The following is a 26,018-nucleotide window of genomic DNA, read 5'->3' on the forward strand; positions in this document are numbered from 1 at the left end:
GAGAGGTAACGACGACCATTAGCTGAGGCCTTCCCTGTGAGCTCAACAGGTTCTATCTTGCTAAATCCTCACAATGACCATAGGATAGTTACAGCCTGACTTGCAAGCCAGGTCCTGGGGCAGAGAGGCCAAGCAGCAGCCCTGAGGCCACACCACATGGGTGGGATCCAGGTCTGAATCTGCTCCAGGGTGTCTGGCATCGCACCCACCACGTCCATTGCCAACTTCCCCAGGAAGAGGTCCTAACAATCCCAACCTTCACCCAAGCCTTCAGTGGAGCATCTGGCTCATAGAAAGTATCAGTGAATTAATAAAAAATCTTAACATTTTAAAAAAGTGTTAAGTGGACCCAGCTTACTCAGCGTTAAGGTCCACATTGGGAAGCTGGCCAAGGGTCCAGGCTGTCAGGGGCTCACACCAGGCACAGTGGGCCCTCCCGGCTTCTCCTACTCTCTCTCTCGCCAGCAGCTCACCTGTGGGGACCCAAGGCCTCGATATTACGGTGGAAGCTGGGCAAACACGTTCCCATGACCCAGCATAGAAACGTGACTCAGGAGGAGCTCCCAGCCCACAATACCTTGACCTCACCCCACAGGCTCGCAGCACCCAGGAAAACATGCACCTGGTTTGGACATCCCCCCTCAGCAAACACTCCCACAAGAAGGCAACTCTGAGGCCTCATCGGCACTGCGCCCTCTATGAGGAACTTATGTGGCCACTACCCAGAATCCCAGCCCCGGGTGGGCTTCAATCATTTCTGTGGCTTCTTGGCAGGAAAATCATCAACGAAGGGACCCATGTTGCTTCTCCCATGTTTTCCGGAGCCACGACCACCTTCTGATGAAGCCTCAGAGGAAGGGGACCTTCGTCCACCAAGCATCACTTGCGGGAAGGAAAATAGGTCAACCCCCAGTGGCCAACACTGAAACCAGAAGGTGTACACTGCAGCAGATACCCTACATGCCCACGGTCACTCTAGACTTCAACATGCTGCCCAAACCCCCTCCTGGGATGCGGGAGGGCCGCGGGCTCTGACGGTCGCCAGCACCCTGTGCCTGCTCTTTCCAGGTGAGTCAAAACCTGGCAACCCCAGTGTCACAGGCGGTCGTCTTCCAGCCTAGAAGCTAACTGAGAGTTGTCATTCTGTTTCTTCAAAATGATCTTTTGAAGACCCTGAAATGGCTCAAGGGCAGTTTCAGTGTTGGGACAGAATGAACTTCTACCCAGGAACCTGGCGCCAGCCACTCCGCACCACACGGGATGCCTGCCCCGGTTGGTGTCCCCAGGATGGACATGCAGTGTGACCCAGCACGGCTCAAGGCACTCAGGGACGGCCAGCCACCCCCACAGAGCTGTGTCCACTGCTGCCCGAGTCCAGGTGGTGAAGGTGGAAACACCCTCTCTGCTGTCTCCAGGGCTCACGTCTGTGATTAGTGGTGAGCTTCCTACAGCTCCCTGGCTCATCCCGAAGAGGACACCCTGAGGAGCCTCCCCCCCCTCCGCCCTGGGGCCTGGACCACTGGCTGGCCCAGTGTTGATTGGGGGGTGGGGGAACAGCCACTGCTGGGCTCCTGATGTGTGTGTGACTCACAGGGGTCCAGGACATGTCTGTGTGTGCCAGGCCCTCCGTGTACCACCCAAAGCCTGGGACATGGGAGAGAAACCCCGTGCATGCCAGAGGAACCTGCACATGCCCCAGACTGCAGAATAAGCCATGAGAGTCACCTGAGTCAGTGGTTGGTCGTGCTTTGTCCTGGGGCGCATGTTCAGAGCCATAGCCTGGGACAGGGCCTGCAGGTAGCGTTGGACGGCCTTGGCCAGAGCACGGTCGTCCTCTAGGCCATACCGCCTGTCCTGATCCACGCTCTTCTTTGACGTCCTGAAAAACAAAAGAGAACCACAAACTGGTCATATGTTTGCTCACAATAATGAGCCGCCTGGGCCTCAGCTTCACGTGAAATGCATGCGGATGGTGTGGGGGCCGAGTGAGGACACTCACCTGGTGGCTAGAGGGCCAGTCCCTGCCCTCTTGGTGCCCCCTGCCCATGGGCTTGGATCTGTCATGCGCCCCCCGAGCTGCTGTGGGGACCTGAGTGACCCCAAAGGCAGGTGAGGCCTGGAGCATATTCTCAACGTGGCCCCTCTGACCCACTGGACACGACACAAGCTGACAGACATCTCACTGTCAGTGCAACGGGAATCTGAGAAGCAGAGAGCAGGGCTTCGCGCAGCCGTGGGCATGGACGTCTCCACGGAAGGGGGTTTGAGGTCTGAGTGTGGTCGAGGAAGAACGGACAGCTGACCCCCACTGACCTCATGACACACAGGGCAGGTGGGCCTTCCCCAGCCATGGAGGCATGCGTCACGGTGCAGGAGAGCCCTGGGATGGAGCTCCCGGGTCCTGCCCAACACCCAGGGGAACACCCCACATGCACAGCCATCCAGGGGCGCCACAACAACGGAGCAGGGAAACCCCTGGACAGGGCTGGGCGTCTGCAGCTGCGACACAGCAAACCCAAGAGACCGTTCCCAGCCCTGCCAACAGTGGGGTGCCACAGCTCAGGGCCAGCAGGTGGCAGGACGTGCTGCTCCCAGACCTTGGGCTACCTAGTGACCCCATGTGATCACAGGGCATTAAAAGAGGCCGGGTGGGGGTCAGAGTAATGTCGGGGAGAGAGACATCCAGCCACAGAATGCACCAGGAAGAAAACATTCGTGGCCTGGCCCCAGAGAAGGTGTTGAGGCTATGATGCCCGGGCAGAGCCTCTGCCTCCAGAACTGAAAGGCAATAGATGTGCGCTGTGGAAGCAGCAGACTTGGGGCTGCAGGCTGCACTGTTCCCCTTTCTCTTTTCCCTTCTGTGCTCACACATGGACACCGTCCTTCATGGGACCTGGAAACATGCCCCGTATCTACCCTTGGCTCCCGCCTGCACTGCTGCCTCCCTGGGTCACATGTGGCCATGCGTGGGTGGCCGTGTGGCAGAGGGTGCAGGTGCTGCTACTGTCACACCCCTGCCTGGAGCCCCGCAGCCTCTGCAGCAAGTGCACCAGGTCCCATCACTCACGGGGAAAAGGTCCAACCCCGTCCTACGTCCCAGGCCATTCGTGCCCTTTGTGGCCCACACATGCCTTTGCCAACCCTCCACGACGTCCTGGTCCCCGTCTAGTACGTCCCTGAAATCACGGTCTGGATCACATTTATTACCAGCTGGAAACACTTTCCTTATTTAACGTGTGCTTTTTGTTGCTATATGTCCTTAAACCAGAATGAAAGCTGCCTGAGGGGAAAGGTCATGTCCCTCCACGTGCTCTTGCTCTCTGCTCCAAGCCCAGAATTATGCAGAGCTTAACTCAGCAGCCGCTGTGAGTTCACATGGACCGAATGAGTGAACACAGATACAGCCATTAACCTCTAAGTCCACGCAGGGGTAGCCCAAGATACCAGCACTTCACCTTACTAACCTATTAAATGACACTTGTCCTCTGAAATCTAAAAACTATTGTCAGTGAAAGTGAGTTCAGCATAACAAAACTGGTAATTGTGGTGTAGTGGGGGCGATCGAATTATGGACTGGTCTGAAAGGAGAATGTCTTATTTCCTTTCTTTTTTAAAGAAAGTAAGTTTGGGGGGCACCTGAGTGTCTCAGTGGTTGAGCATCTGCCTTTGGCTCAGGGCGTGACCCCAGAGTCCTGGGATCGAGTCCCACACGGGGCTCCCTGCATGGAGCCTGCTTTTCCCTCTGTCACATGTGTCTCTGCCTCTCTCTGTGTCTCTCATGAATAAATACAATCTTAAAAAAAATCTTAAAAATATAGAAAATAATTCTCCCAGCCTCTGTTAGGCATCTTTGACAACCAGAAGTCTGCTTTGTGTACAAAGAACTGGGCACATTTCCTATGGCAACTCTACACAACCTCAAACGTACCCTCTGTAGTGCATGCTCCCCAATGTGGCAGCTGATTTTTGAATAATAAACAATTGTAAGCAATTACAGCTTTGACATTTACGTAGCGATATACGTGGGTGGGTTTCTTCACATACTAAAATGCATTTGACCTTCACATAAGTAAATACCGGGTTTTAAAATTTGTATTGTTTTTAATTATCTGCCAGAAGTAGCCTTGACGTTGAACAAAAATATCCCCAGGCTGCTAGGAAGGCAGCACAGCTTACCCAACGTCCAGACGCAGTTTTAGAAAATCAGTGCACACAAGGGCATGGACTCACCTGCCGTGTTTTTCATTTCTTCCTGTCCTTTCTGTGGAGATTTTTTTTTCATTTGGAGAGATTTAACTTTTAAGTAATCATTTGATTTTCATTTTTATTTATACGTGTACCACCTATGATAACTGTCTCATGACGATCCTAGAAACAAGGTGTTCTGGTGTGCAGACAGGAGGGCCTTGGTTCCCCAGGCACAGGGTGTAGGCCTTAGAGCCCAAATCAGGAGAAGTGGGGGCACAGCTTGAAGCCTGAGAATGCAGGGGGTTTGTCCCACTCAGGGTCGTGTGTGTGTCTGTGTGTGTCCATGTGTGTGTCCATATCTGTGCATCCACACCTGTGCATCTGGTCTGTGTAGATGTCTTGCAGGCTGTGTTAGCACAAATAAAATGCTCAATGTGCTAATAACAGTATCTACCTTCAAGGACCAGGAAACAGTGTCTTGAGTAGTTTATATAAACATGACAGTCTGCTCCTTACATCTAGGTCTTTGGTGTGATTCTGACATACTTCAGGAAATATGGCTTAAGGTGGGTGTGTGACTTATTATAGATTTTCCACTTAAAGTAATGGAGAGCAGGATCCCAGCTAGTTTGTTCACATAGGAAGTCTGATTTCTAAGAACGGATCACTGACGTTAGGTGTGGTATTTGTCTATATTTCATAAAAGCTGGGACTTACAGGGATGCCTGGGGGGCTCAGCGATTGAGCATCTGCCTTCAGGTCAGGGCGTGATCCCAGGGTCAAGTCCCGCATCCGGTTCCCCACAGGGATCCTGTCCCTCTGCCTGTGTCTCTGCCTCTTTCTGTGTGTCTCATGAATAAACAAATAAAATCTTAAAAAAAAAAAAAGCTGGGACTCACAGAAAATCCTCTTATTTGCATTTAATTATCTCAATCAGATAAAGTTGTCCTATTTTTATTTCCCATGCCTTTTAAGTTACACGTAATCAGACCTCACAGGTGTGCCAATAAGGACGTCACAGGTCTTTGATCTCAAAGCATGGCTAGCATTTCTTGGGCCATCACTGCCTGGATGGATCCCATGTTCTGTGGGTCAGGGTAATTTTAACAGGTCAGTTCACTTCTCCGGTAGTTTGTCTTCCCCCAGGATGAGTTGCTAACCTCATAAACGTGCCTCTAACTTGTCTTGTTCATCTTCCTGTGGTGACTGTTGCTGGTAGGTTTGCTTACGACCCTGTGAGATGCAACACTGATGAGCACACCCGTTGTCAACCCTGGAGCAGTTAACTTACAAATGGGGCTCTCTTCTGTCATTCAGCTTGAAGTCGATCAAAACTTCATAAGTACATATTTTCCACTTCAAGAAAAGTAAAAATATTTTACGTGTAGGACTTCACTACCCTCTTGCACTTGCAGGCACCGGCCTCTGGCTCCAAATAATAGAGAGGCTTTCAGCTGTCACCCAATTTGTTGAAGGAAAAAAACCCAAACCAGGAACAAAATCTTCACAGAGAGCACATGGTGAACCTGGTCGTCACTCCTCTCTCAGTCATGATAACTGTGGTTAACAACAGCCCCGTGGGAGCTCGCCGGAGCTACATACACACTGGCCTCCTGCCCATGGGAGTGTCAGCAGAGGGCTAGCTTCCTTCCTATGTTCTCATGACTCCCAACGCCTCCCCTCAGTTCCTTAATTACCTCTGGGCCCACTCCCTGGCTTTCACTTGCTGTCAGCTTGAGTAGGGCTGGGCATTCAGAAGATGGTTCTAGCCTTATCCGAGCAAGCTCACTCCTCTAAAGGTCAGCTGTCTGGTAGGAAACATGCTGAGTGTGTTTCTGGCCAACTGCAGACACCCACAACCTATCCAGAATGCTCTGCAGAGTGTAAGCGGAATGCGTTTGCCCTGTGCAGTGAAAAAAGCAAGGAAGGGCTCATGGGTGGCGGAGTTACCCATAAATAATTCAAAGTCACCAGTAGTTTTCATTCATTCTCTCCTTTCTTCACTGATTCAGCAAATATCGACCAAATGTCAACCTGGTGAAAGGCTTGGGCCAGGTACTGGGGCTCTGTGCCGGAAGCAGCACCGGCGGGGATGCCAGGGGGGCAGAAGGCAGCCATGCACACAGGGTGATAGACAGCAGTGACTTCTTTGCCAATAATGACTCAACCTGTGCTCTAAAAATATCTGCAAACCCAAACAGTGATGGTCACGAATTGAATGCAAACCCTGAAGACAAGAGAGGCACATTCATCCCGCCCCCCAGAGGAGAGATGCCAGGGCCCCCGGGGGCAGGAGGAACTGCCACCTGCCTTTCCCAGGAAGGCTGCATGGAAAAATGGAAGAATGCAAAGGGTGGACTTTTAAAGGGCAGCCAGATCAACGAAGCAGCAAATAAAAAGAGAGAAAACAGGAATGCAGCACTAATTTTAGAAAAACGGACTCCAAGACCAAAGGCATTAATGGCAGCCAAGGCAGGCTTCCGAAGTGACTGTGGGCATGGCTCGTGCCGATAAAGCTGCAGTGCGGCAACCTCCATGTGCCTGACGTCAGAGCCTCTTCCAGGAGTGAGATCCCCCCAACATCAAATGGAGTAATGCTGGTACTGAGTACACTGTGGAGTCCACTGGGGTCTTCACCATCATGGAGAAGGCTGGGACTCACTTGAAGGGTGGAGCTGAAAGGGTCATCGTCTCTACCTCTTTTACTGAAGCCGCCATGTTTGCGATGGGCATGATTCATGAGAAGTACGACAACTCCCTCAAGACTGTCAGCGATGCCTCCTGCACCACCAACTGCTTGGCCACTCTAGCCAAAGTCATCCATGACAACTTTGGCATTGGGGGGGGACTCTTGGCCATTGATCCATGCCATCACTGTCACCCAGAAGACTGTGGACAGCCCCTTCGGGAAGCTGTGGCGTGATGGCCGTGGAGCTGCCTAGAACATCATCCCTGCTTCTTCTGGCACCACCAAGGCTGTGGGCACAGTCATCCCTGAGCTGAATGGGAAGCTCACTGGCCTAGCCTTCTGTGTCCCCATCCCCCAACATGTCAATGGGCCTATAATGCCAGGGCTGGCACTGCTCTCAATATCACTTTGTCAAGCTCCTTTCCTGGTACGACAATGAATTTGACCACAGCACCTGAGTGGTAGACCCTATGGTCTACATGGCCTCCATGGAGTAAGAGCCCCCTTGACCACCACCTCCAGCAGAGGCACAAGAAGAGGAGAGAGGCCCTCAGCTGCTGGGGAGTCCCTGCCCCGACTTAATCCCCCAACACACTGAGAATCTCCTGACCTCCAATTTACATCCCAGACCCCCTGAGGAAGGGGAGGGACTTGGGGAGCCCTACTTTGTCATGTAGCATCAATAAAGTATGCTGTACCCAGCCAAAAAAATCACAACATTGATGCCGGTAAGAAGGCAGCCCCTACGTGTCCATCCAGTGGCCTCACCTGTGTGCAAACACGGGTCCCTGAGTGACGCCCTATTCCTTGGTGGGATCGGGAGCCATTCTTTGTTCATTGTGGAGTTCAAGGTCACCCAGGACAGTGCACTTCACACTTAGTGAAGTTAAGCCCTCACGAGGAAGGAAGGAGCAGTGGGCAGCACAGAAACGCCCAAGTGAGATTTAAAGACCATGCAAAGAGCATGCAATCACACGAGACAGAAACAGAAATTCAAGACAGCCTGACTTTGGTTGGTGGTGGTTTCTTCTTACAGAGAGTCTTGCACACACCCATGGGCGGTCACAGCACATCCTCCGACAAAGGAGGCGCTCCAGTGGACAGGCTGGGCGCAAGAAGCAGGATATGCCTTCTCCCCTCCAGGAGCTCGTCTGGCTAGTGAGGGGGTCAACACAATGAATGTGTCCTCAGTGCGCATGAATTCTTCATGGGCATCCACTCACGTCATCTCACTGGTTTGCAAACGAACTTCTTGGCTTAGTTGCTTCACTTATGAGAAGAACATGAGCTACAGGCAGATACCCTCATTTCTGTGTTACTGAGATTTTTCTAACTAAACTTTCAGAATAGTCTCTGAAAACAATGGACCTTCCAAACTGCCCTAAGTGTCTGGGGAAGGCCCTTTTCCTTTTCCTTTTTCCCAGTGAAATGGGAGACGAGAAATCTTGACTTTTCTGCTTTCGGCCAAGTCTCTGAAGATGCAGGGCTTTCCAAGGGTCTTGGGAAAGGGAGAGGAAGGGCCCCTGGGACGTCCATCAATGAGGACGGCATCTGAGTAAAGGGTCATGCCAGGGCAGGTTGCTTCCCGGGCTAGGACACGGTGAAGAGGGAAGCACCCAACAGCTCCTCTTTGGACTTTCCAACCCTCTGGACCCTCTACACCAGAAGATAATAAATTCAAATAAAAATAAGCTTGATGAATGGATAAAGAAGATGTGGTCTATGTATACAACAGAATATTACTCAGCCATTAGAAATGACAAATACCCACCATTTGCTTCAATGTGGATGGAACTGGAGGGTATTATGCTGAGTGAAGTAAGTCAATCGAAGAAGGACAAACATTATATGGTTTCATTCATACGGGGAATATAAAAAATAGTGAAAGGGACTAAAGGGGAAAGGAGAGAAAATGAGTGGGAAATATCAGAGAGGGAGACAAAACATAAGAGACTCCTAACTCTGGGAAACGAACAAGGGGTAGTGGAAGGGGAGGTGGGCAGGGGGATGGGGTGACTGGGTGATAGGCACTGAGGGTGGCACTTGACAGGATAAGCACTGGGTGTTATACTATATGTTGGCAAATCGAGCTCCAATAAAAAATATACCAAAAAAACCCAAAATACACAAACAAGGAAAAAAAATGAATAAACTTGTAAAACAATAAAAAGAACACAAAAATTCACCAAAAAACAAAAACAAAAACAAAAACAAAAACAAAATAAGCTTGACAGATGCAGGCTGCAGGCAGAGAGCCTGGAGACATAACCACGTCTGCTTACCTGGCTGTGCTAGGGGTATCCAGGTGTCGCGGGTAGGTCTGGGGAAGATCTGAGAGCTCCTGGGCCATCATGTTCTGGGTGTAGTCGTCCTGCCACTTAAAGCCTGGCGGAAGTTGCAAAAGCTGTGTTATCAACCCAGAAGTTGAGCCAAAGGTCTTATTTCAGTCTCAGGATAAACTTCTGCCATTTCAAAGTTTGTCTTCAATGCCATCAACAACCCAGGGCTCCCTCTCACTGCAGTTTATTAAGAAGGTCTCTTCTCATACAAGTCCCCGTCTTCTGAGACATCTGGCCCAGAAATAAGACCGGCACTTTACTAGATGAACAACATGAGGCTCAGTAGTGTCTGTGGCTGGACAGCAAGGAGGCCTTGAGCCGGTGTCGTTTCATCTGCAAGATGAATGTACCCCAGCGAAAGACACAGACTTTCTCACAGAAAGGTTCCTAGCACATGTGCTCAGCCACTGTCCTGCCCACTCACGGCCAATCTCAGGCAATTCATTCTAACTCCATCCTGCCGAAGAGCCACACAATTGTGATGAAATAAGAATATTGTTACTGTGAAGGCAATTATCACAGGGCTTAATGTGCTGTATCTGGGAGCCAATTACATTATATTTATACGCAAATGTTATGACAAAGAGCTTTATAACAAGAGTGAAGTAGTTATGAAGGCAAAATCCATGTGATTACGCATTAATTACATGCACTGCAGATCACATGATAATTATGCTCAGAATTACCAAATAACTCCCAAGAATAATTATTATGCAATTTGTACATTTTAGATCTTATGGTAACACTTTAGCACTTAGAACTACCCCGTGCAATTATCCATAATTATCTAATCACTAAATATCATGTAATTACAGAGATATATTTTTATGCCCTGTTCAAAAACACATTACCAAAATCTTCAGATCAGGACAGCTCAGTGCCTGTGTGTGTGAGTGCAGTGCAGGGTAGTCCAGAATTTGCTGAGAAACACATGTTCTGGGGAATAAAGGGAAGGAAGGGCTCAGCAGATAGAAGCCGCCTTCACGAACACACTTGAATTCTTTTTTCAAATGTAAATCTAACATTTTTTTTCATACTTACAAATGGCAAGATTCAAACAGTTGGAACATTTCTAAGTCTCAAAGGCTCTGTGGCATTACCCAAAAGGGAAGCTGATGAGAAAATTCAGCAAACAGGCCGGCCTCCTATGGCAACTTGTTCCAAGCAGCTCTGCTTGAATATGGCATTTAGAGAACAGGTTGCTGCAGGGAGACCCAGCCCTACAATCACTGTTACGCTTACTTTGGGATTAAATGTACTTAATAATAAGCAAGAATCTTCCATTTGCCAAAAGCAACTTAAAAACCACCCATAAGAAATGCACGCTTATGTGGCTGTTAACCATTGGTTCCCTCCCAGGAGTATTCTCAATTGAAAGCACATTTGTAGTATTAGCATAATATTTAGCATTGTGGATTTAGAAAATAAGCATAGTTTAAACATGCCATTCCCAAAGGGTGGTCTTAATATCCATCAGGAAACCAAAAAAATCGAGAGCACAAAAAGGAAGTTCCTATAAAAAACCTTTCATTTTAAAATTTAAAATAACAAAACCTCAATGATATATATGTATTTTTTAAGAAGCACAGAAGTCTAGCTGTGTCAATTCTGGGGTCCGTGAGGAGGGCTCAGTCACAACAGTTGGCCAACTGACAAAAGTGTTACAGACAGGCAATCTGAGGGCAACCCTGAACCCCTAGACTGGCTTCTAAGCTTTCCTGGGAGCACGCAGAAACTGGGCATTTGGATTCCAAGCAACGCGTAGGCTGGGGGTCAGATGCCCTCTCTGGACTCATCTTTAAGGCATACTGGGAAGAGACGACCTGCTTACAGGGAGATGGGAAGATGTACTTTCCCTGCCCTCCCCACCAGGCACGATGAGATCCCTGGAGATTTCGTGCACAGAAGGCTGTGAAGGGAGGACGGCTGCACTCCCATGGAATCCGAGGAACCACACAGGCAGCATTCCCTGGGCTGCCCTCTGGACCTTGTGCCCCTCACACTGGAGCTGAGTCAGCAATCTGGGAATACCAAGTGCAGGTGAAGCCCTGACAGGTCACCTCTCCCTAGCCAGGGGGCCAGACAAACATGGCACACGTTAGATAATAACAGCTCTACTCCCATCAAACATCACCAAAAAAGCAGAAGCCAACCCACAGCCAAGCTAACAAAGGCCAGGGGACCCTGGGCATCCTCTCGTATGAAGCTGGAATGAGGCCCCCTGATCTCCCCCGACCCTGCCAGGGTCAGCAGAATGGCCAAGTATGGAAGGGGTGGTATACCCACCCACCCCCATGTCAAGCCCCAGTGGAGACCACATACAGAGTTCGAACTCCCACCATCTACCCTGCCCAGCATATGGACAAGACCCCTTCCCTCAGATGTCAGCCGAAGTCTAGTGGAGAACCTAGACTTCCTTCTACCCCCATATTAGTGACAGAGACCCCTTCCCCAGGCCTTGGCAGAGCAGTGTCAGAAAAAGCTTTAAAACACAAGTCCTAAATGAGATCCAGAGTCTCATAATGGAATACAAAAAATGTTCAGGGTTCAAGAGAAAATCACTTGTCATACCAAAACCGGGGAATATCTCAATCTGTAGCCACAACACTGATGCTTGAAGATGTTAGCATTACCTGCCAAAGATCGTAAAGCAGCCATAATAAAAATGCTTCAATGAACAATTATGAACATACTTGAAAGAAATAAAAAACTAGAAGGCTTAACAAGGAAATAGAAAGTCTCAGTAAATACACAGATATAAAAAGAACCAAATGGAAATAATGTAACTGAAAAATATAATAACCAAAATAAGCAATGCAGCAGATGCACTAAATAGAAGGATGAGAGACAGAGGGAAAAAATCCATAAACTAGAAGAGAGAATAACAGAAATTACCTAATTCCAACAACAGAGAGAAAACAATCTGGAAAAGAAATGGACAGAACCTCAGGGAGTGTGAGACTATAACAAAAGATCTAACATTCATATCATCAGTCTCAGGGAGGGAAACAAAGACAACAGGGCTGAAAGGGCATTCAAAAAGATGATGGCTAAAAACTTCTCAACTACGGCAAGAGATATAAATCTAAGTATCCACAAAGCTGAGCACCTGAACAGAGTAAACTCAATCTCCTCGAAGACACACAGTTAAACTTCTGAAAACTAAATGTAAAGAAAGAATCTTGATGGCAGCCAGAGAAAAATGATACCTTACACCTTTGAGGGAAACACAATCCGAATGACAAAGGATTTCATTTCCCATCAGAAACCACAGAGGCCACAAGGAAATCACACAACATCCTTCAAGCACTGGTAGAAAAGAACCACCAGCCCCGAATCCCAAAATCTACCCAGATACCCACCAAAAACATCCTTCAGAACTGACAAGGAAATTAGGACAGTCTCAAAAGAGGGAAAATGAGAGCATTGTTTGCAGCAGACCTGCCCAAAAACAATTGCTGAATGAACTTATTTAAACAGAAAGGCAAAGATGGAAGAAGGAAGTCTGGAACACGAGGAAGGAGAAAAGAATGAAAGTAAAGGCCATGAGTTTTCCTTCTCTGGACTTTTGTCAATTATGTGTGACAACTGAGACAGACACAATACTGTCTGTTGTGCTTCTAAATATATGCAGAGGAAATATTCAAGATAATTATAATAAACAGGGGAAGAGCCATAAAGCGAACTGGTAAAACAATGATAGTATACTGTGATTAGTTTTGTATATATAATGCAATATCTTGACCAACCACTAAAACGGCTATCAAGAGATACACTCAAAAACACTATAAATAAATCAATATGGATTTCTTAAAAAAAAAAAAAGGTCAACATAACCCTAAAGGAGTGCAGAAAAAATAAAACAGAGAAAAAATAGAATAGTAAAATAGGAGATTTAAGCCTTAACATACCAATAATTATAAATGTAAAAGGACCAATGTATATCAATAATGTATAAATGTAAAAGGGCTAAATATACCAGTGAAAAGACATTGACTAGGTGGATTAAAAAGGTATGATCCAACTATATGTCGTTTATAAGAAACTCACTTCAAATATAATGCTAAAGACAGGCTGAAAGTAAAGGCTGGAAAGAGATGTATCACACAAGCATCAATCAAAGGAAGTAGTAGAGGCTACAGTAATAACAGATAAATTACTCATCAGAAAAAATTATGAGGGGGATCCCTGGGTGGCGCAGCGGTTTGTCGCCTGCCTTTGGCCCAGGGCGCGATCCTGGAGACCCGGGATCGAATCCCACATCGGGCTCCTGGTGCATGGAGCCTGCTTCTCCCTCTGCCTGTGTCTCTGCCTCTCTCTCTCTCTGTATGACTATCATAAATAAATAAAAAATATATTAAAAAAATTATGAGGGACAGAGAGACATTATATAATGATAAAAGAGTAAATCTACCAAGACGACATAGGAATCCTAAATACATATACACCAGACAACAAGGCTGCAAATATGTGAAGCAAAAACTGATGGAACTGAAAGGAGAAATAGGTAAACCCACATTTACAGTTGAGACTTCAGCATCACTTTTGCAGCAACTGAACAAATAAAGAGAAAATCAGTAAAGCTGGGGAAGAACTCAACAGCACCATCAATCAATAGTTCTAATCGGCATTTATAGAACACTCCACCCAACAAGATCAGAACACACACTCTTTTAAAGTGCCCACAAACCACGGACTGAGACCATATCCTGGACCATAAAACAAATCACAGCAAAATTAAAAGAATCAGAATCATTTGAGGTGCATTCTTCTATCACAGTGGAGTCAAACTAGAAATCAATAACATATCTATAAGAAGAAAATTTCCAAACGCCTAGAAATTAAACAAAAAGCTTCTAAATAATCCACGGGCCAAAGAAAATCCAAGGGAAAAAATACACTAACCTGAATAAAAATGAAAATGCCAAACCAAAATTTTGCAGGACTCAGTAAAAGCTGTGGTAAGACTGAACTCTTTAGCACTAAATGTTTACATTAGAAAAAGTCTCAAATCAATCATCTGAATGTACAAATCAAGAAGCTAGAAAAAGGAGAGTAAAATAAACTCGAAAGCAGAATGAAGGCAATAATAAAGAACAGAAATTGGTATAACTCAAATCAGAAAAAAGAAAAACAGAGAAAGTCAGTGAAAACAAAAGCTGGTTCCCAGAAAAGATCAGTAAAATTGACAAATTTCTAGCAAGACCGACAAAGGAAAAAATGAAGCAATCACAAATTACCAGTATCAGCAACGAAACCGATATCAATACAGACCCTGCAAGACCTCATAAGGGAACAAATAAGTCTATGCACATAAACATGGCAACTTACATGAATTGGACCAATTCCTCAAAAAACACAAACACCCACATCTCATCCAATATGAAATAGATAATTTGATAGCCCTACAACTATTAAGAAAATTGAATTCATAATTTAAAACCTCCCCAAAAAGAAATGTGTGGTCCCAGATGATGTCACTGGATAATTCTACCAAATATTTAAGGAGGAATTAATATGAATTTTATGCAATCACTTCCAGAATATAAAAGAAGAAGAAATAATTCCCAATTAGTTTTGTGTAGTGAAGATTAACCTGATACCAAAAGCAGACAAAGACCAAAGAGGAGAGACAGAGAGAGAGACCCATAGAACAGTATCCCTCATGAATACAGATATAGAAATTCTTAAGGAAATTATTAGTATACAAAACCCCACAATATATTAAAATAATTATTAAATCATGGGGTTTATTCCAGAAATGCAAAGCTGGTTCAAAATTCCAAAATAAATCAATGTAATCCACCATATTAATAAGCTAAAGAAGAAGAAAAAAAAGCACATGATCCTATCAATGCAGAAAAAGTATTTGAAAAAAGTCAACACTCATTCAGGATGAAAACTCTCAGAAGAATAGGAAATGAGGGGAAATTGACCAACTTGATCATAAACATCTGCAGAAGCCCTACAGCTAAGATCATACCTAATGGTGAGAAACTGGCTTTCCACTTATGATCTGGAAAAGGCAAGGATGCCTCCTCTTCACTGCTCTTATTCAACATAGCTCAAAGTTCTATCCAGGACAACAGGGCAAGATAAAGAAAGAAAAGGCAAGCATATCAAAAAGGAAGAAATAAAATTATCTAATTCCAGGTGATGTGATTTTCTACATGGAAAATCCCAATGAATCTTCAAAACACTCCTAGAACACATAAGCTATTTTTCTACATACCAGCTATGAACACATTGACACTGAAATTAAAATACTATTCATAGTCTCTCAAGAAATTAAATACTCAGATATAAATCTAACAAACATGTGCGGGACTCAAGTGCTAAAAACTCTACGATACGGATGAAAGAAATCAAAGATCTAAATGAATGATGGACATGCCATGTTCACAAATCAGAAGTCTCAACATAATAACGATGAAAATCCTCCTCAAATTGGTATAGCAGTTCGACACAATTCCTGTCAAAATCCTAGTAAGATTCTTTGCAGATACAGACAAGCAATTTATATGGAAGAGCCAGGAAGTCACAGTAGCCAGAACAATTTGGGAAAAGAAAAATAAAGCAGGAGGAATCATGCTACTAATTCCAAGTCTTGTTACGCAGGTACAGTATTCAAGACTGCATAGTATTGGGGAGGCAAACAGATCAACAGAACAAAATAACTCAGAAATAGACCCATACAAATATGCCCAATGGATTTTTGACAAAGGTGCAAAAGTAGCCTAATGTTTGACAGATTATCTTTTACAAAATGGTGTGGAGGCTACTGGACACCCAGGGGCAAAAACAGAAACCTCAACATCAGCCTCACAGTTTACACAAAAAAAGTAACCAAACAGATAATGGATGTAAATGTAAAACATAAAACAATGAACATTTTAGGGAACAAAAAGCAGAAAATCTTTGGGACCAAGGGCAGGCAAAGCATCCTTTGGGTCAGCACCAAACAAGCGTGGACAAAGATGGCAGACCGGATGGACCACCCCAATATTCACACAAAGGACCAGGACAGGCCATGCAGCTGAGAAGCGACCAGGACCTGGAACACAGAGCTCTCAGAAGTGAACATTTTAAAAGGTCAATTAGAAAAAGAGTCAAAGACACAAAGAGACATTTCCCAAAAGATGGCAGATTAGCTCATGAAAAGTTGTCCAGCGTTGTTGGCCATCAGGGAAATGCAAGCTTAAACTTAGAGCAAGACACCACATCACTCTACCAGGAAGGCTAAAAATAAAAGTAACACCACCAAATTCTGGCAAGGATGTGGAGAAATGGGGTCACTTCTTCATTTCAAGTGGGTCTGTAAAACAACATAGCTGTTCTGGAAAAGGGTTTGGTGGTTCTTTAAAAACTAAACATTTGTTTTTCGCACAAACCAGCAAATGACAGCTCGCCATTTACCCCAGAGACATGGTCACATACAAACTTGTATATAAATGTCAGAAACAAACCAAATGTCCTTCCATGGGTAAGTGGGTCAAAAGACTACGGCTGCACCCATGGTGGAGTGGTCCTCAGCAACGAGACCAATAGCTACACTACCAATGCAGCCACAACTTGGACGGGTCCCCAGAACAGCGTGCTGAGTGAGAAAGCCAGTCCAGAGATGTCACACACCATGTGATTTCCCTCCTCCAGCCCCATTCTTCATGCTCTGTATCAGACACATGTCACCTGGGAACGGACATGACTCCTGACCTCTTCTTACCCGTCGTAGTGTAGTGCTGACACAGACAGGTACATAATTCATTCAGAACTTAGTCAGAGTGTGGCAATTACGCAATAAAGTTACAAGTAAACAGTTACAGGAAAATAGAGGAATGAAGAGATTCATTTGGGGTGCAAAGCCAGGAAAAGCTTCAAAGAGAAAAATGGTCTCTGAACCAAGGCAGGAAGGAGAAATAGGATTCTAACAGATGGCACGAGGCTGGGGAGGATCTCAGAAGAACGGAGAGCAGGAGAAGAGGTGAAGGTTAGGATGTCATGTCGTGTGCCCTGAGGACAGGGCGTGACATGGTGGGAAGGCTGTGAGTCTATTGAGGGCCAGAAGAGGGGTCAGGGGACAGTGTGCAGTCACAGGACGCCCTGTTTTCCAACCAGGAAGGGCTTCTGCTTTCTTGTGGAGCCACAAGAGCTTTCGACATAAATATCCAACTGTGTCCTACAAGCGTGATAAAAATAACAATATGAACATAATAGAAATTGTAAAAAATAATAGTATCTACCGACTGAGCCTTAATGCTGGGCCAGGCCATGCCCTGTGCTAAGTGTTTCTTGTTTAATCCTCATGATTTGTGAATAATGAATGGAAGGAAGTAGAGAGAGGGGAAGGGGGTGTAAACACAGCCTGCCCCAGAGATACTGTGGCTATAACTCAGAGTTCAAGAGTTTCCGGAAGCAAGACGGCCAAGGACAAACAATCCACTCCATGCAGGAGTGAAGGAGGAGGGGTCAAGGCCGGCAGCCAGGCATCCTGGCCGCCCCAAGGGAGATAGGGAATCCCAAAGGAGGACGAGGTAGGGGGCACACCAGCCTGTGCATAGACCCTGGGTTTGTTTTTCAACAGGATTGATTTGGGGATGGAGGCAAAGGACACAGAAGGGGGAAGGTGAGTCAACGGGGGCCAAGCGTGAAGCTGGCAGACCAGCAGGTTAGAGGAAGAGGCCCTGCTTCTGGGCAAGAAATAAGTTAGCCAATGACCAACAGAATACACAACAAAGATGTCTGAATTTCCCATGAGAAAGTAAGACCACGGCTTTCAACTCTCCTAGCCGTGTCAGGAGAAGGTGTGCATTTGACGGTGAGACCCAGTACAAGCACCTGTTATCACTCCCCCAACACTGGTTTGCAGTTCGTATTTAGCTGGTCCTGCTTTCTCCTCTTCCCTCTATTCTACTTTACTTTCTAGAACTTCCAGCTGCAACACCCTAAAACTCTCACAGTCTTCACTGGGTCATGGCCTGCAGCCTGGCAAGTACGCCCACCAGTGGCAGGTCCCTTTGGAGGGATAGTGCCAGGCCAAGGAGCAGAGTGCAGAGAGGGGCAAACAAACAGCTTTGGAAGAATTATCATAGTTCCACTAGGAACTTCCAGGAGGTGTCACCCACCCCAAGCAAACACCCAGAGAGAGAGAGCCTGCCCCCAACATCATGTGACAACCACAGCCTTCGAAAGCACTCCTCAAACCATGTAGAAAAACAAGAGTCCAAGAGAGTGATGAGGAGGGAGATATGGAAGGATGGAGAGAGGAGATATGGGAAAACAGAGAGGGGAGGAGCTATGAGAGGACGGAGAGGGGAGCTATGGGAGGACGGAGAGGGGAGCTATGGGAGGATGGAGAGGGGAGCGTCTGTCCAAGGAAAGGGGCATGGATAGTCCTCTGTCAGTGTTGGGAGAAGGATCTAGAGGGCTCTGCCAGCATGAGGAGACGGTGCAGGGTGGAGGAGGAAACCAAAGACAGAGACAACTGGGAGGAGGAGACTTCCGGGGGTGAGGGAGAGGAGTTACTTCTAACTCGATAAAACCCAGGGAGAAATAAAAAATCGAGTCAGTTGGCGTTTTATTTCACAAGGGATACTGCTAGTTGGTCAGTCAGCAGAGCGTGAACACAGTCGGGGCTATAATATGAGGTGGGGGTGTGCAGCACATCTGAGGACATGGCTAGGAAGACCACAGAGTGACACCAGTGAACAACACCAGAGTGTGCGTCCTTCAACCTCCACTAAGGAGGGTCCTGGTGAGCGGCAGCACGAGGAGGACTGGCAGCAGAGAGAGGTCCTCTCAACATGGTGGTGTGAAGTGGAAGACCAGGGGTCAGCAGGGCTCTCCTCGAGCAGGCCGTCCCTGAGGCCCAGCACATGAGCCCCGTGCAGAGGCCAGGGCACCAGGTGCCCGGGTAGGGCTGACTCGCCGTTCACAGCCCCTGGAACAGACTGAAGCATCACTGTGAGGCACGGAGACTTGTTTGTAAGTCACGTCGGAACCTACACACCCAACACTTCCAAACACAGAGCCCCAGCCTCTTTGGAAAATGTTTTCAAAGACAGTTTACAAACCACGCAAGAAACCAGTGCGGTTGGCACACGTTCACAGCTATCTCCAGATGGGAAGCAGTGTGACAAGCAGCCTGCGGAGCTGGGGTGCACCCCTTGGGCCCCACCTGGCACCAGAGAGCTTGACGCCACTGCCCACAGACTTGCCACCCACGAGCAGAGGCCCCGTGCCTGGGAGATGCAGAGACACCCATGTCAGTGAAGAAAGAGCCCAGAGAAGGCTCATAAGTGTTCTGAGCAAGAAGACACATCTTCCCAGGGCAAACTCTGAAAACTAAAGTATGTTACATTAATACATTGCATACTCAGGTATGTTTGTTTAAAATTCCAGTGCAGGGGTGCCTGTGGGGCTCAGGCGATGAAGCACCTACCTCCAGCTCAGGGCAAGATCCCGGGGTCCTGGGGTTGAGTCCCACACTGGGCTGGGGGCTGGGGAGAGGCCCCTGCTCAAGGGGGAGCCTGATTTTCCCTCTGCCCCTCCCCCCATGCTCACTCTCAAATAAATGAAATCATTTTTTAAAAGCCAATTAATTAAACATCCAGGGTGTCCACTCTGCTGTAATACGCACTTTGCAAGATGCCAGATCTCAACAGGATGTGAATTCACCTTGGACCCCCGCAGCAGCAGAGTAAATGCCATCACTGTTACTGGTCACCGCTAGAACATCAGGTTCATCAAAAAAGGAACCCCCTGAAGCAGCGTTAGGAAATTTAAACTTGATGTCCACCCTGTGTGCTCGTGACCTGCACCAGCCCTTTATACCTGATGGGAATTTGCTAAATATTTGGAAATAAATGGATAAAGTAGAGGGAGTCGGGTGTGTATTCGGCACTCAAAGCTCCCATTGGCGGAGACCAGAGTGTGAAGGAGGATCCAATTCCTGCTCCTGCTGATGAACGTACATTCCCACAGAGGAAGACGCAATAATCATAAACTCACAGATAAGAAAACATTGGTCTGTGTAAGTGCTGAAAAGAAAGCAAATTGGTGGTGGGTAAAGAAAGATGGGCAGTGGCAGACAGGTGAGGGTGTGGACAGGTGAGTATGGTGGACAGGTGAGAGTATGGACAGGTGAGCACAGTGGACAGGTGAGTGGGTGCACAGGTAAGGGTGTGGACAGGTGAGGGTGTAGACAGGTAAGCGTAGTGGACAGGTGAGAGTGTAGATAGGTGAGCACGGTGAAAGGGTGAGTGTGGTGGACAGGTGAGCACAGTGGACAGACAAGGGCGGTGGACAGGTGAGCACAGTGGATAGGCGAGCACAGTGGACAGGACCCATTAAGAAGTCAGCAGGAACGGCTGGAGTGTGAGGGGCAGGGAGCAAGCAGGGCAGGGGCTTCAAGGCAGAAGCAAGCCAGGCTAACCACCCTGGAACCATAAGGCGGTGAGGGGTGGGCATAGAGCATGAGAAGGGGCCAACATTTCAGGCTGGAAACACGTGGCCCGAGGCAACACCCTGGGACCCAGGCAGGGCGGTCAGCAGGGTTGAAGAGGGGACGTGCCGGGATGGGGCGCAAGGCCGTCTCCAGAGAGAGGACAGGCCCCTTGCCCCGCTGGCTGCACTGTGACACGAACCTGACCGCCAGGCTCTGGGAAGGCGCCGTAGGTGACCGCAGGCCTCCGGGAGGTGGACGATGGGTCGGGCCGGGTGGTCGGTGCAGGAAGGCCCTGGAACTGCCCATGCAGTGCAGCCTCCTTCCTGATGCAGCCTTCATCCCGGCAGGGCCTCCTTCCTGGTGCGGCCTCTGTCCCTGCACAACCTCCTTCCCTGTGCAGCCTCCTTCCCCGCACAGCCATCAAAGCTTCCCCAGCTGTGATCTCTCATAAATCTTTCCAACGCCAGGTCGATTCTCAACCTCCCCCCCGACCGTGCCCCCACAGCCCCAGCTTTAGCAATATTTCCCCTCAGATGTGTTGACAAACTTTATGTTTTCATTAAAATCTCTCACCTCCCCTGCTACAGCCTTGGAAGGACGGATCATCCCAGCACACTTGGCCTGAATGATCTCGCGTCCTGAAGTCCTTGCTCCCTCTGGCTTTGCTCCACCTGGAAAGGAAGCCCTGTCTGCCTCCGTCTGTCATGCCTCAGCCCGGGAGGGACTCAGGTAAACGTCTGCCCACCCTCGGCACTCCTGGTGACACGTCACCGCCTGATTGCCTCCCCCAGCTAACTAAGGAAATATATGCGGACACTTTTTGAGCGTCCAGGGAACGATCCATATGACTCCCATGATCCTACAAAAGCACAGTGACCTGAGAAAGGAGAGGCCCGTGGGGCTCCAGCGTCTGACCCACCCCTTTCCCGTCGTGGTCTAGACACGAGACGTGGTCTCACAGGGACCCTGTGTTCTCCTCCTGCCAAAGCCGGTTGCTTGTTTTGGCTGCTGTTTGTTTTCAGATCTTCATTGATTCTGATTGGACCCAAACTACATCCTAAGGCCTGGGGGCCCCGGTGACCCCCAAGCCCACAGAGATGCAGGGCTGCCCCCTGAGCCTCCATGGCCTTCCCCAGCCCTGTCGTTGCCTCGCCCCAGCTAACTGCACACACATCTCCCCAGCTGCAATTGGAGCCAAACCCCCCCACCTGCTTGGCTCAAGGTCCTATGCAGCCCAGATGTCCGCACAATGGTTACTCAGGAGATGGGTTCAGCCCCATGGGTCAGAAGTGGAGTAGACATCGGGGTTCAACTCCCTACAGGAAACAAGACCTGCTGGCCCCGGAGGTGGGGCCGAGAACGTTCCGCCATGCAGCACGGGCTGCTACAATAGAAGCCCAGCCTCCAAGGAGAGCTGAGCGCCAGCAAAGTTCTGGGCTTTCACACACCAGAGTCAGAGCACAAAAAGTGTCTCCTCCTCAGAATTAAAGCAAGAGGAACACACGGTTCAGTGTCTATACCAGCGCAGCTCAACGTGCTCTCCTGCCTGGTCTGTGTGAAAGCTCTCCACAGTGTGGCCTCCCATGTGATCTGTGTCCAGCCTCAGCCCTGTAATGAGAGAGCAAAGAACACGGAAAGCCATTGCTGCTGCTTCGTGAGAGGAAAAGCCCCATGGAGAGCTGGTTCCTCATGTGTCCAGGTCATGCTGTAGCCCAGGCCAGGCCACAGCCATACTCACCACAGAGGCCTTGGGGTCTCAGCTGGGGAACCCAGGAGGCCAGGTCCCTGCACAGAGAGAGCAAGCTTACTTAAGTCTAGGTCTGAGTACTTCTGAGTACTGAGTACCTCCTAAGTAGCAGATTCAGCCGAGGACCAAGTACTGCTGAGTCCTAAGCACCTCCTATGTAGCACTCTGTACTCAGCACGAAGCAGTCCTGAGTCATAAGTACCTCCTGAGCAGCCGTTGTTGCATAGTACTAAGCACCTCCTATGCAGCACTCTGTACTTGTCATGAAGCAGTACTGAGTCATGAGTACCTCCTACACAGCACTCTGTACTTGGCATGAGGCAGTACTGAGTCTTAAGTACCTCCTGAGCAGCTGTCTCTCCTTAGGACTGAGTACTGAGTACCTCCTAAGCTTGGTTAAATGGGACTGAACCCTGTCCATCTGACAGGGACTCAGGATCAGCTGGGTTTTACTGATCAAGACGTCAGAGGCCTCGTCCTCATCACGCTGGCAGACAGCAGGTGTCAGAGCACATGTGCGTGGATCCCCTGAGACAGAACATGTCCACTCTTGGGAACAGGCCTGACCCACCAGGTGTGTGCACTGGGCTTAGTGAGCCTCCTGCCTGGACTGAGAGCAGACCTGCATGGAACTCGCATGTCCACATTCAGGGCGTGGGAGTCCCGCAGACCATTGACTGCTCCCTGCTCTAGGAAGTGCTGCGCAGTGGCTGCAGACAACTGGCCGCCCAGAACACGAAGCAGCGGGATGGCATCACGCGCAGTCCATTCTCCAGGCGCAGTCCCCCTCGTCACCCACTGGGCGCCGGAGCCACCCACTCCATGGGCACCACCTGGACCCGGCCATCTCTGTTAGACTGAAAAGGCTTCCCTGGAAAGTGGTTCCCCATTACATGACTTCCAGGTACATCAGGGCGCCACGCGGGACTGTGAGACACCTTCTCCACCTGCTGCAATGAATGCCACATGATGTCATCATCCAGTAGATGGTGTGGTATTAAAACTCATTAACAATGAGTATTGCAGCCGAGGCTGCATTTGCAGGTGATCAATGGATTTATTAGACTTACTTAAAATACACGTTTTCTAAGCCTCTGGGTCTGTGCAGCAAAACACGAACACTTCACGTGAGCTGAAGCCAGATCTTCTAGGAAGGGACAAGGCAGCGTTGGTGCAGAAACGCCGTTGTGAAGCTGGGGTGAGTCTGCTGGTGCCTGAGAGGTGCGTTGGGTGGTGCCCCAGACCCACACGAGAGAGGACAGCAGGTAGCAGGAGTTGGGAGGTGGGCCTTTCAGAGGGGACTGGGTATGGTTGAGGCTGTGATGGCAGAGCCAGTGTGACGGCAGAGGCGCCCTGACAAGAAGAGTAAGGAAGGGGGAGCCTTTCGTCCCCCATGAGTGCTGTGGCAGGAGGGTGCTGTCTGCAGACGGAAAGAGGCCCTCCCCGCGCATCTTGGCCGCGGGACCCGTACCTGTGCTCACAACCTCCCGACAGTGAGACAGGTTGGTGGTATCTCGTCAGAGACCCCAAGACAACTGAGACACAGGCTTAGACCTGGAGCCAAGATGCTGCCATTACCACATGGCATGACCGTAGGCAGGTGTTTCACCCTTCACACCTGAGTCTCCATCTGTAAATGCGGAAGTTGGCGAGGACCATTCCCAACTCTGACCCATGTGTCCTCCTGAGGAAAACGCCATCTCCTTGGAGGGGTGCACATGACCCTCAGGCAGGGGTCACTGCATTTCAGAAGCTGAATCTGAAGCCTGAGCGCTTTCCAGCTCACCCCACATCATCCTGTCCAGCAGACTCCCCAAAGTCAGATGACTCACATCCTCAAGCATTTGCCTTTTTCTTTTGACTATGTTAAAGGACTTACATGCAGAGGGCAGTGATGGTCCGTGGTTGTATTAGTGGTTCAGCCCCACTGAGCTGGCAGGCGAGGCACCACGTGTGCTGATGGATCATAATAAAGTGACGTCAACAGCACGGCTTCAATGACAATGGGGAGCGTTTTCAAGAAGCAAGCAGAGGGACCAGGCCTGGGGCCAGGCCTGAGCCAGGAAGCACCTGCGGCATGGAGGGAGTGGTCAGGGAGCCGTTCCTGGTGTGGGGTGATCGCAGGAGGGTAGGGACCTGCACGCTGACCACTGCAGCCCCCGGCACGCCACTGCTGCTGCTCGGTGCCTGGAGCACCTGCCAGCAAGTACCCGCAAAGAGAAACGCTCTCAGGGGCCGGAAGACATGGATGGCCTCCGAGGCAAATGTGGACTTTGTCTGGGGCTGAGGTGGGAAGAAGCCGTGTAGGCACCACTCTGGAGGGCGGTGCCCATGACCCGTAGAGTTTCCTTCAAGGGAGGGCTGCGTGGCACAAAGGGGCAGACACTGGCAGCCTCCCCAGGAAATGCAAAGGAAGCTCCAAGGGGACGGCAGGAGAGTGGGCCCATCACACAGGACATGCGCATCGCACCTGCGCCACCCCACAGCTCTGACACGCCTGTCGGGGCACCCACTGCACAGGGCGAACATGGGCTGTCTAGATGGGCACCCTGGGACACATGCCTAGGAAGCAACATGCCCAAAGGCTCACGGCTGGGAACGGCAGCGCAACAACATGCCCCGGGGTGGGCACACGAGATGCCCACCCAGAGACGAGCACCAGGGGAAAGGGAGAAAAACTATACTATCACCACAACTACTACCAGCAGAGGAAACTATGAACTTACTTCATAAAATGACAACACATTGTTCCCAAGGATACAGGATGAGGGATCATCGCAAGGGGAGAAAAGGGACAATGCCCTGACATGCTTCTAAGGTAAAATCTTGAATCCAGAGCCCAAGTCAAGAGCCTGTAGAGGCTAAGAGGCACAGGGCGTTGTGGGGTGGGACCAGCACCTCCTCCCGGCTCAGGCACCTGGTCTGTGAGGTCAGCCTGGCTTGGCGCCGCATCTGCCAGCATCTGCACCCACCTCCTGCATCTTGGGGCTCAAGCACATCCTGCTAAAAGCAAAGGTGGAATATTGACTCCCTTTCTGGCTCTCACCAAGACGGGGCCAGGGCCACCAGCTCCCGACAGCGGGGAGCCAACACGTGTGTGCCTCGGAGCTACGGTCACCAGGCAGCAGTGAGGCTCAGGCCGGCGAGGGCCACCACCTTTGTCCAGAGGAGCACAGGCTCAGTGGGCCAGGCCTCTGCCTTCTCCAGAGAACCCATGAGTTATTTCTGTTTGAACAATTTAATATGTTTGCAATGAACTCAAAATTCCTAAAACACTACGTAAGATCAAATAAACAAAATAAAACAAAAACATATGCATGCACATGCATGCACACAGATGCACCCTTGTGCACATATACATATGTGCCCTTGCACGCATGCTTGCACACATACACACATATATGCATGTGTCCTTGCACACAGATACATGTGCACGCACGCGTATGTGCATGTGCCCTTGCACACTGTGCACACACACGCACACACATATGCATGTGCCCTTACACAGACACACATGCTTGCACACACATGTGCCCTTGCACACATGCACAACACACATGTCCTTGCACACTGCTTGCACACATGCACACATACATATACATGTGCCCTTGC

The 26,018-nt window shown here is 49.0% G+C and overlaps 1 protein-coding gene across 2 annotated transcripts in view; it reads right to left on the minus strand.

The window, feature by feature from the left end:
* PTPRN2 (protein tyrosine phosphatase receptor type N2) overlaps positions 1 to 26,018 on the minus strand; it is a 727,688-nt gene that overhangs the window by 452,228 nt on the left and 249,442 nt on the right. For both annotated transcript variants that reach the window (XM_038559842.1, XM_038559843.1), the window contains exons 4-5: positions 9,160 to 9,262; positions 1,726 to 1,879 (exon numbers count right to left, since the gene is read on the minus strand). In XM_038559842.1, the coding sequence (XP_038415770.1) occupies positions 1,726 to 1,879; positions 9,160 to 9,262 (257 nt within the window). The remainder of the gene's footprint in view (positions 1 to 1,725; positions 1,880 to 9,159; positions 9,263 to 26,018) is intronic.

This window comes from Canis lupus, chromosome 16 (genome assembly GCF_011100685.1).
Source record: "Canis lupus familiaris isolate Mischka breed German Shepherd chromosome 16, alternate assembly UU_Cfam_GSD_1.0, whole genome shotgun sequence".
NCBI lineage: Eukaryota > Metazoa > Chordata > Mammalia > Carnivora > Canidae > Canis > Canis lupus.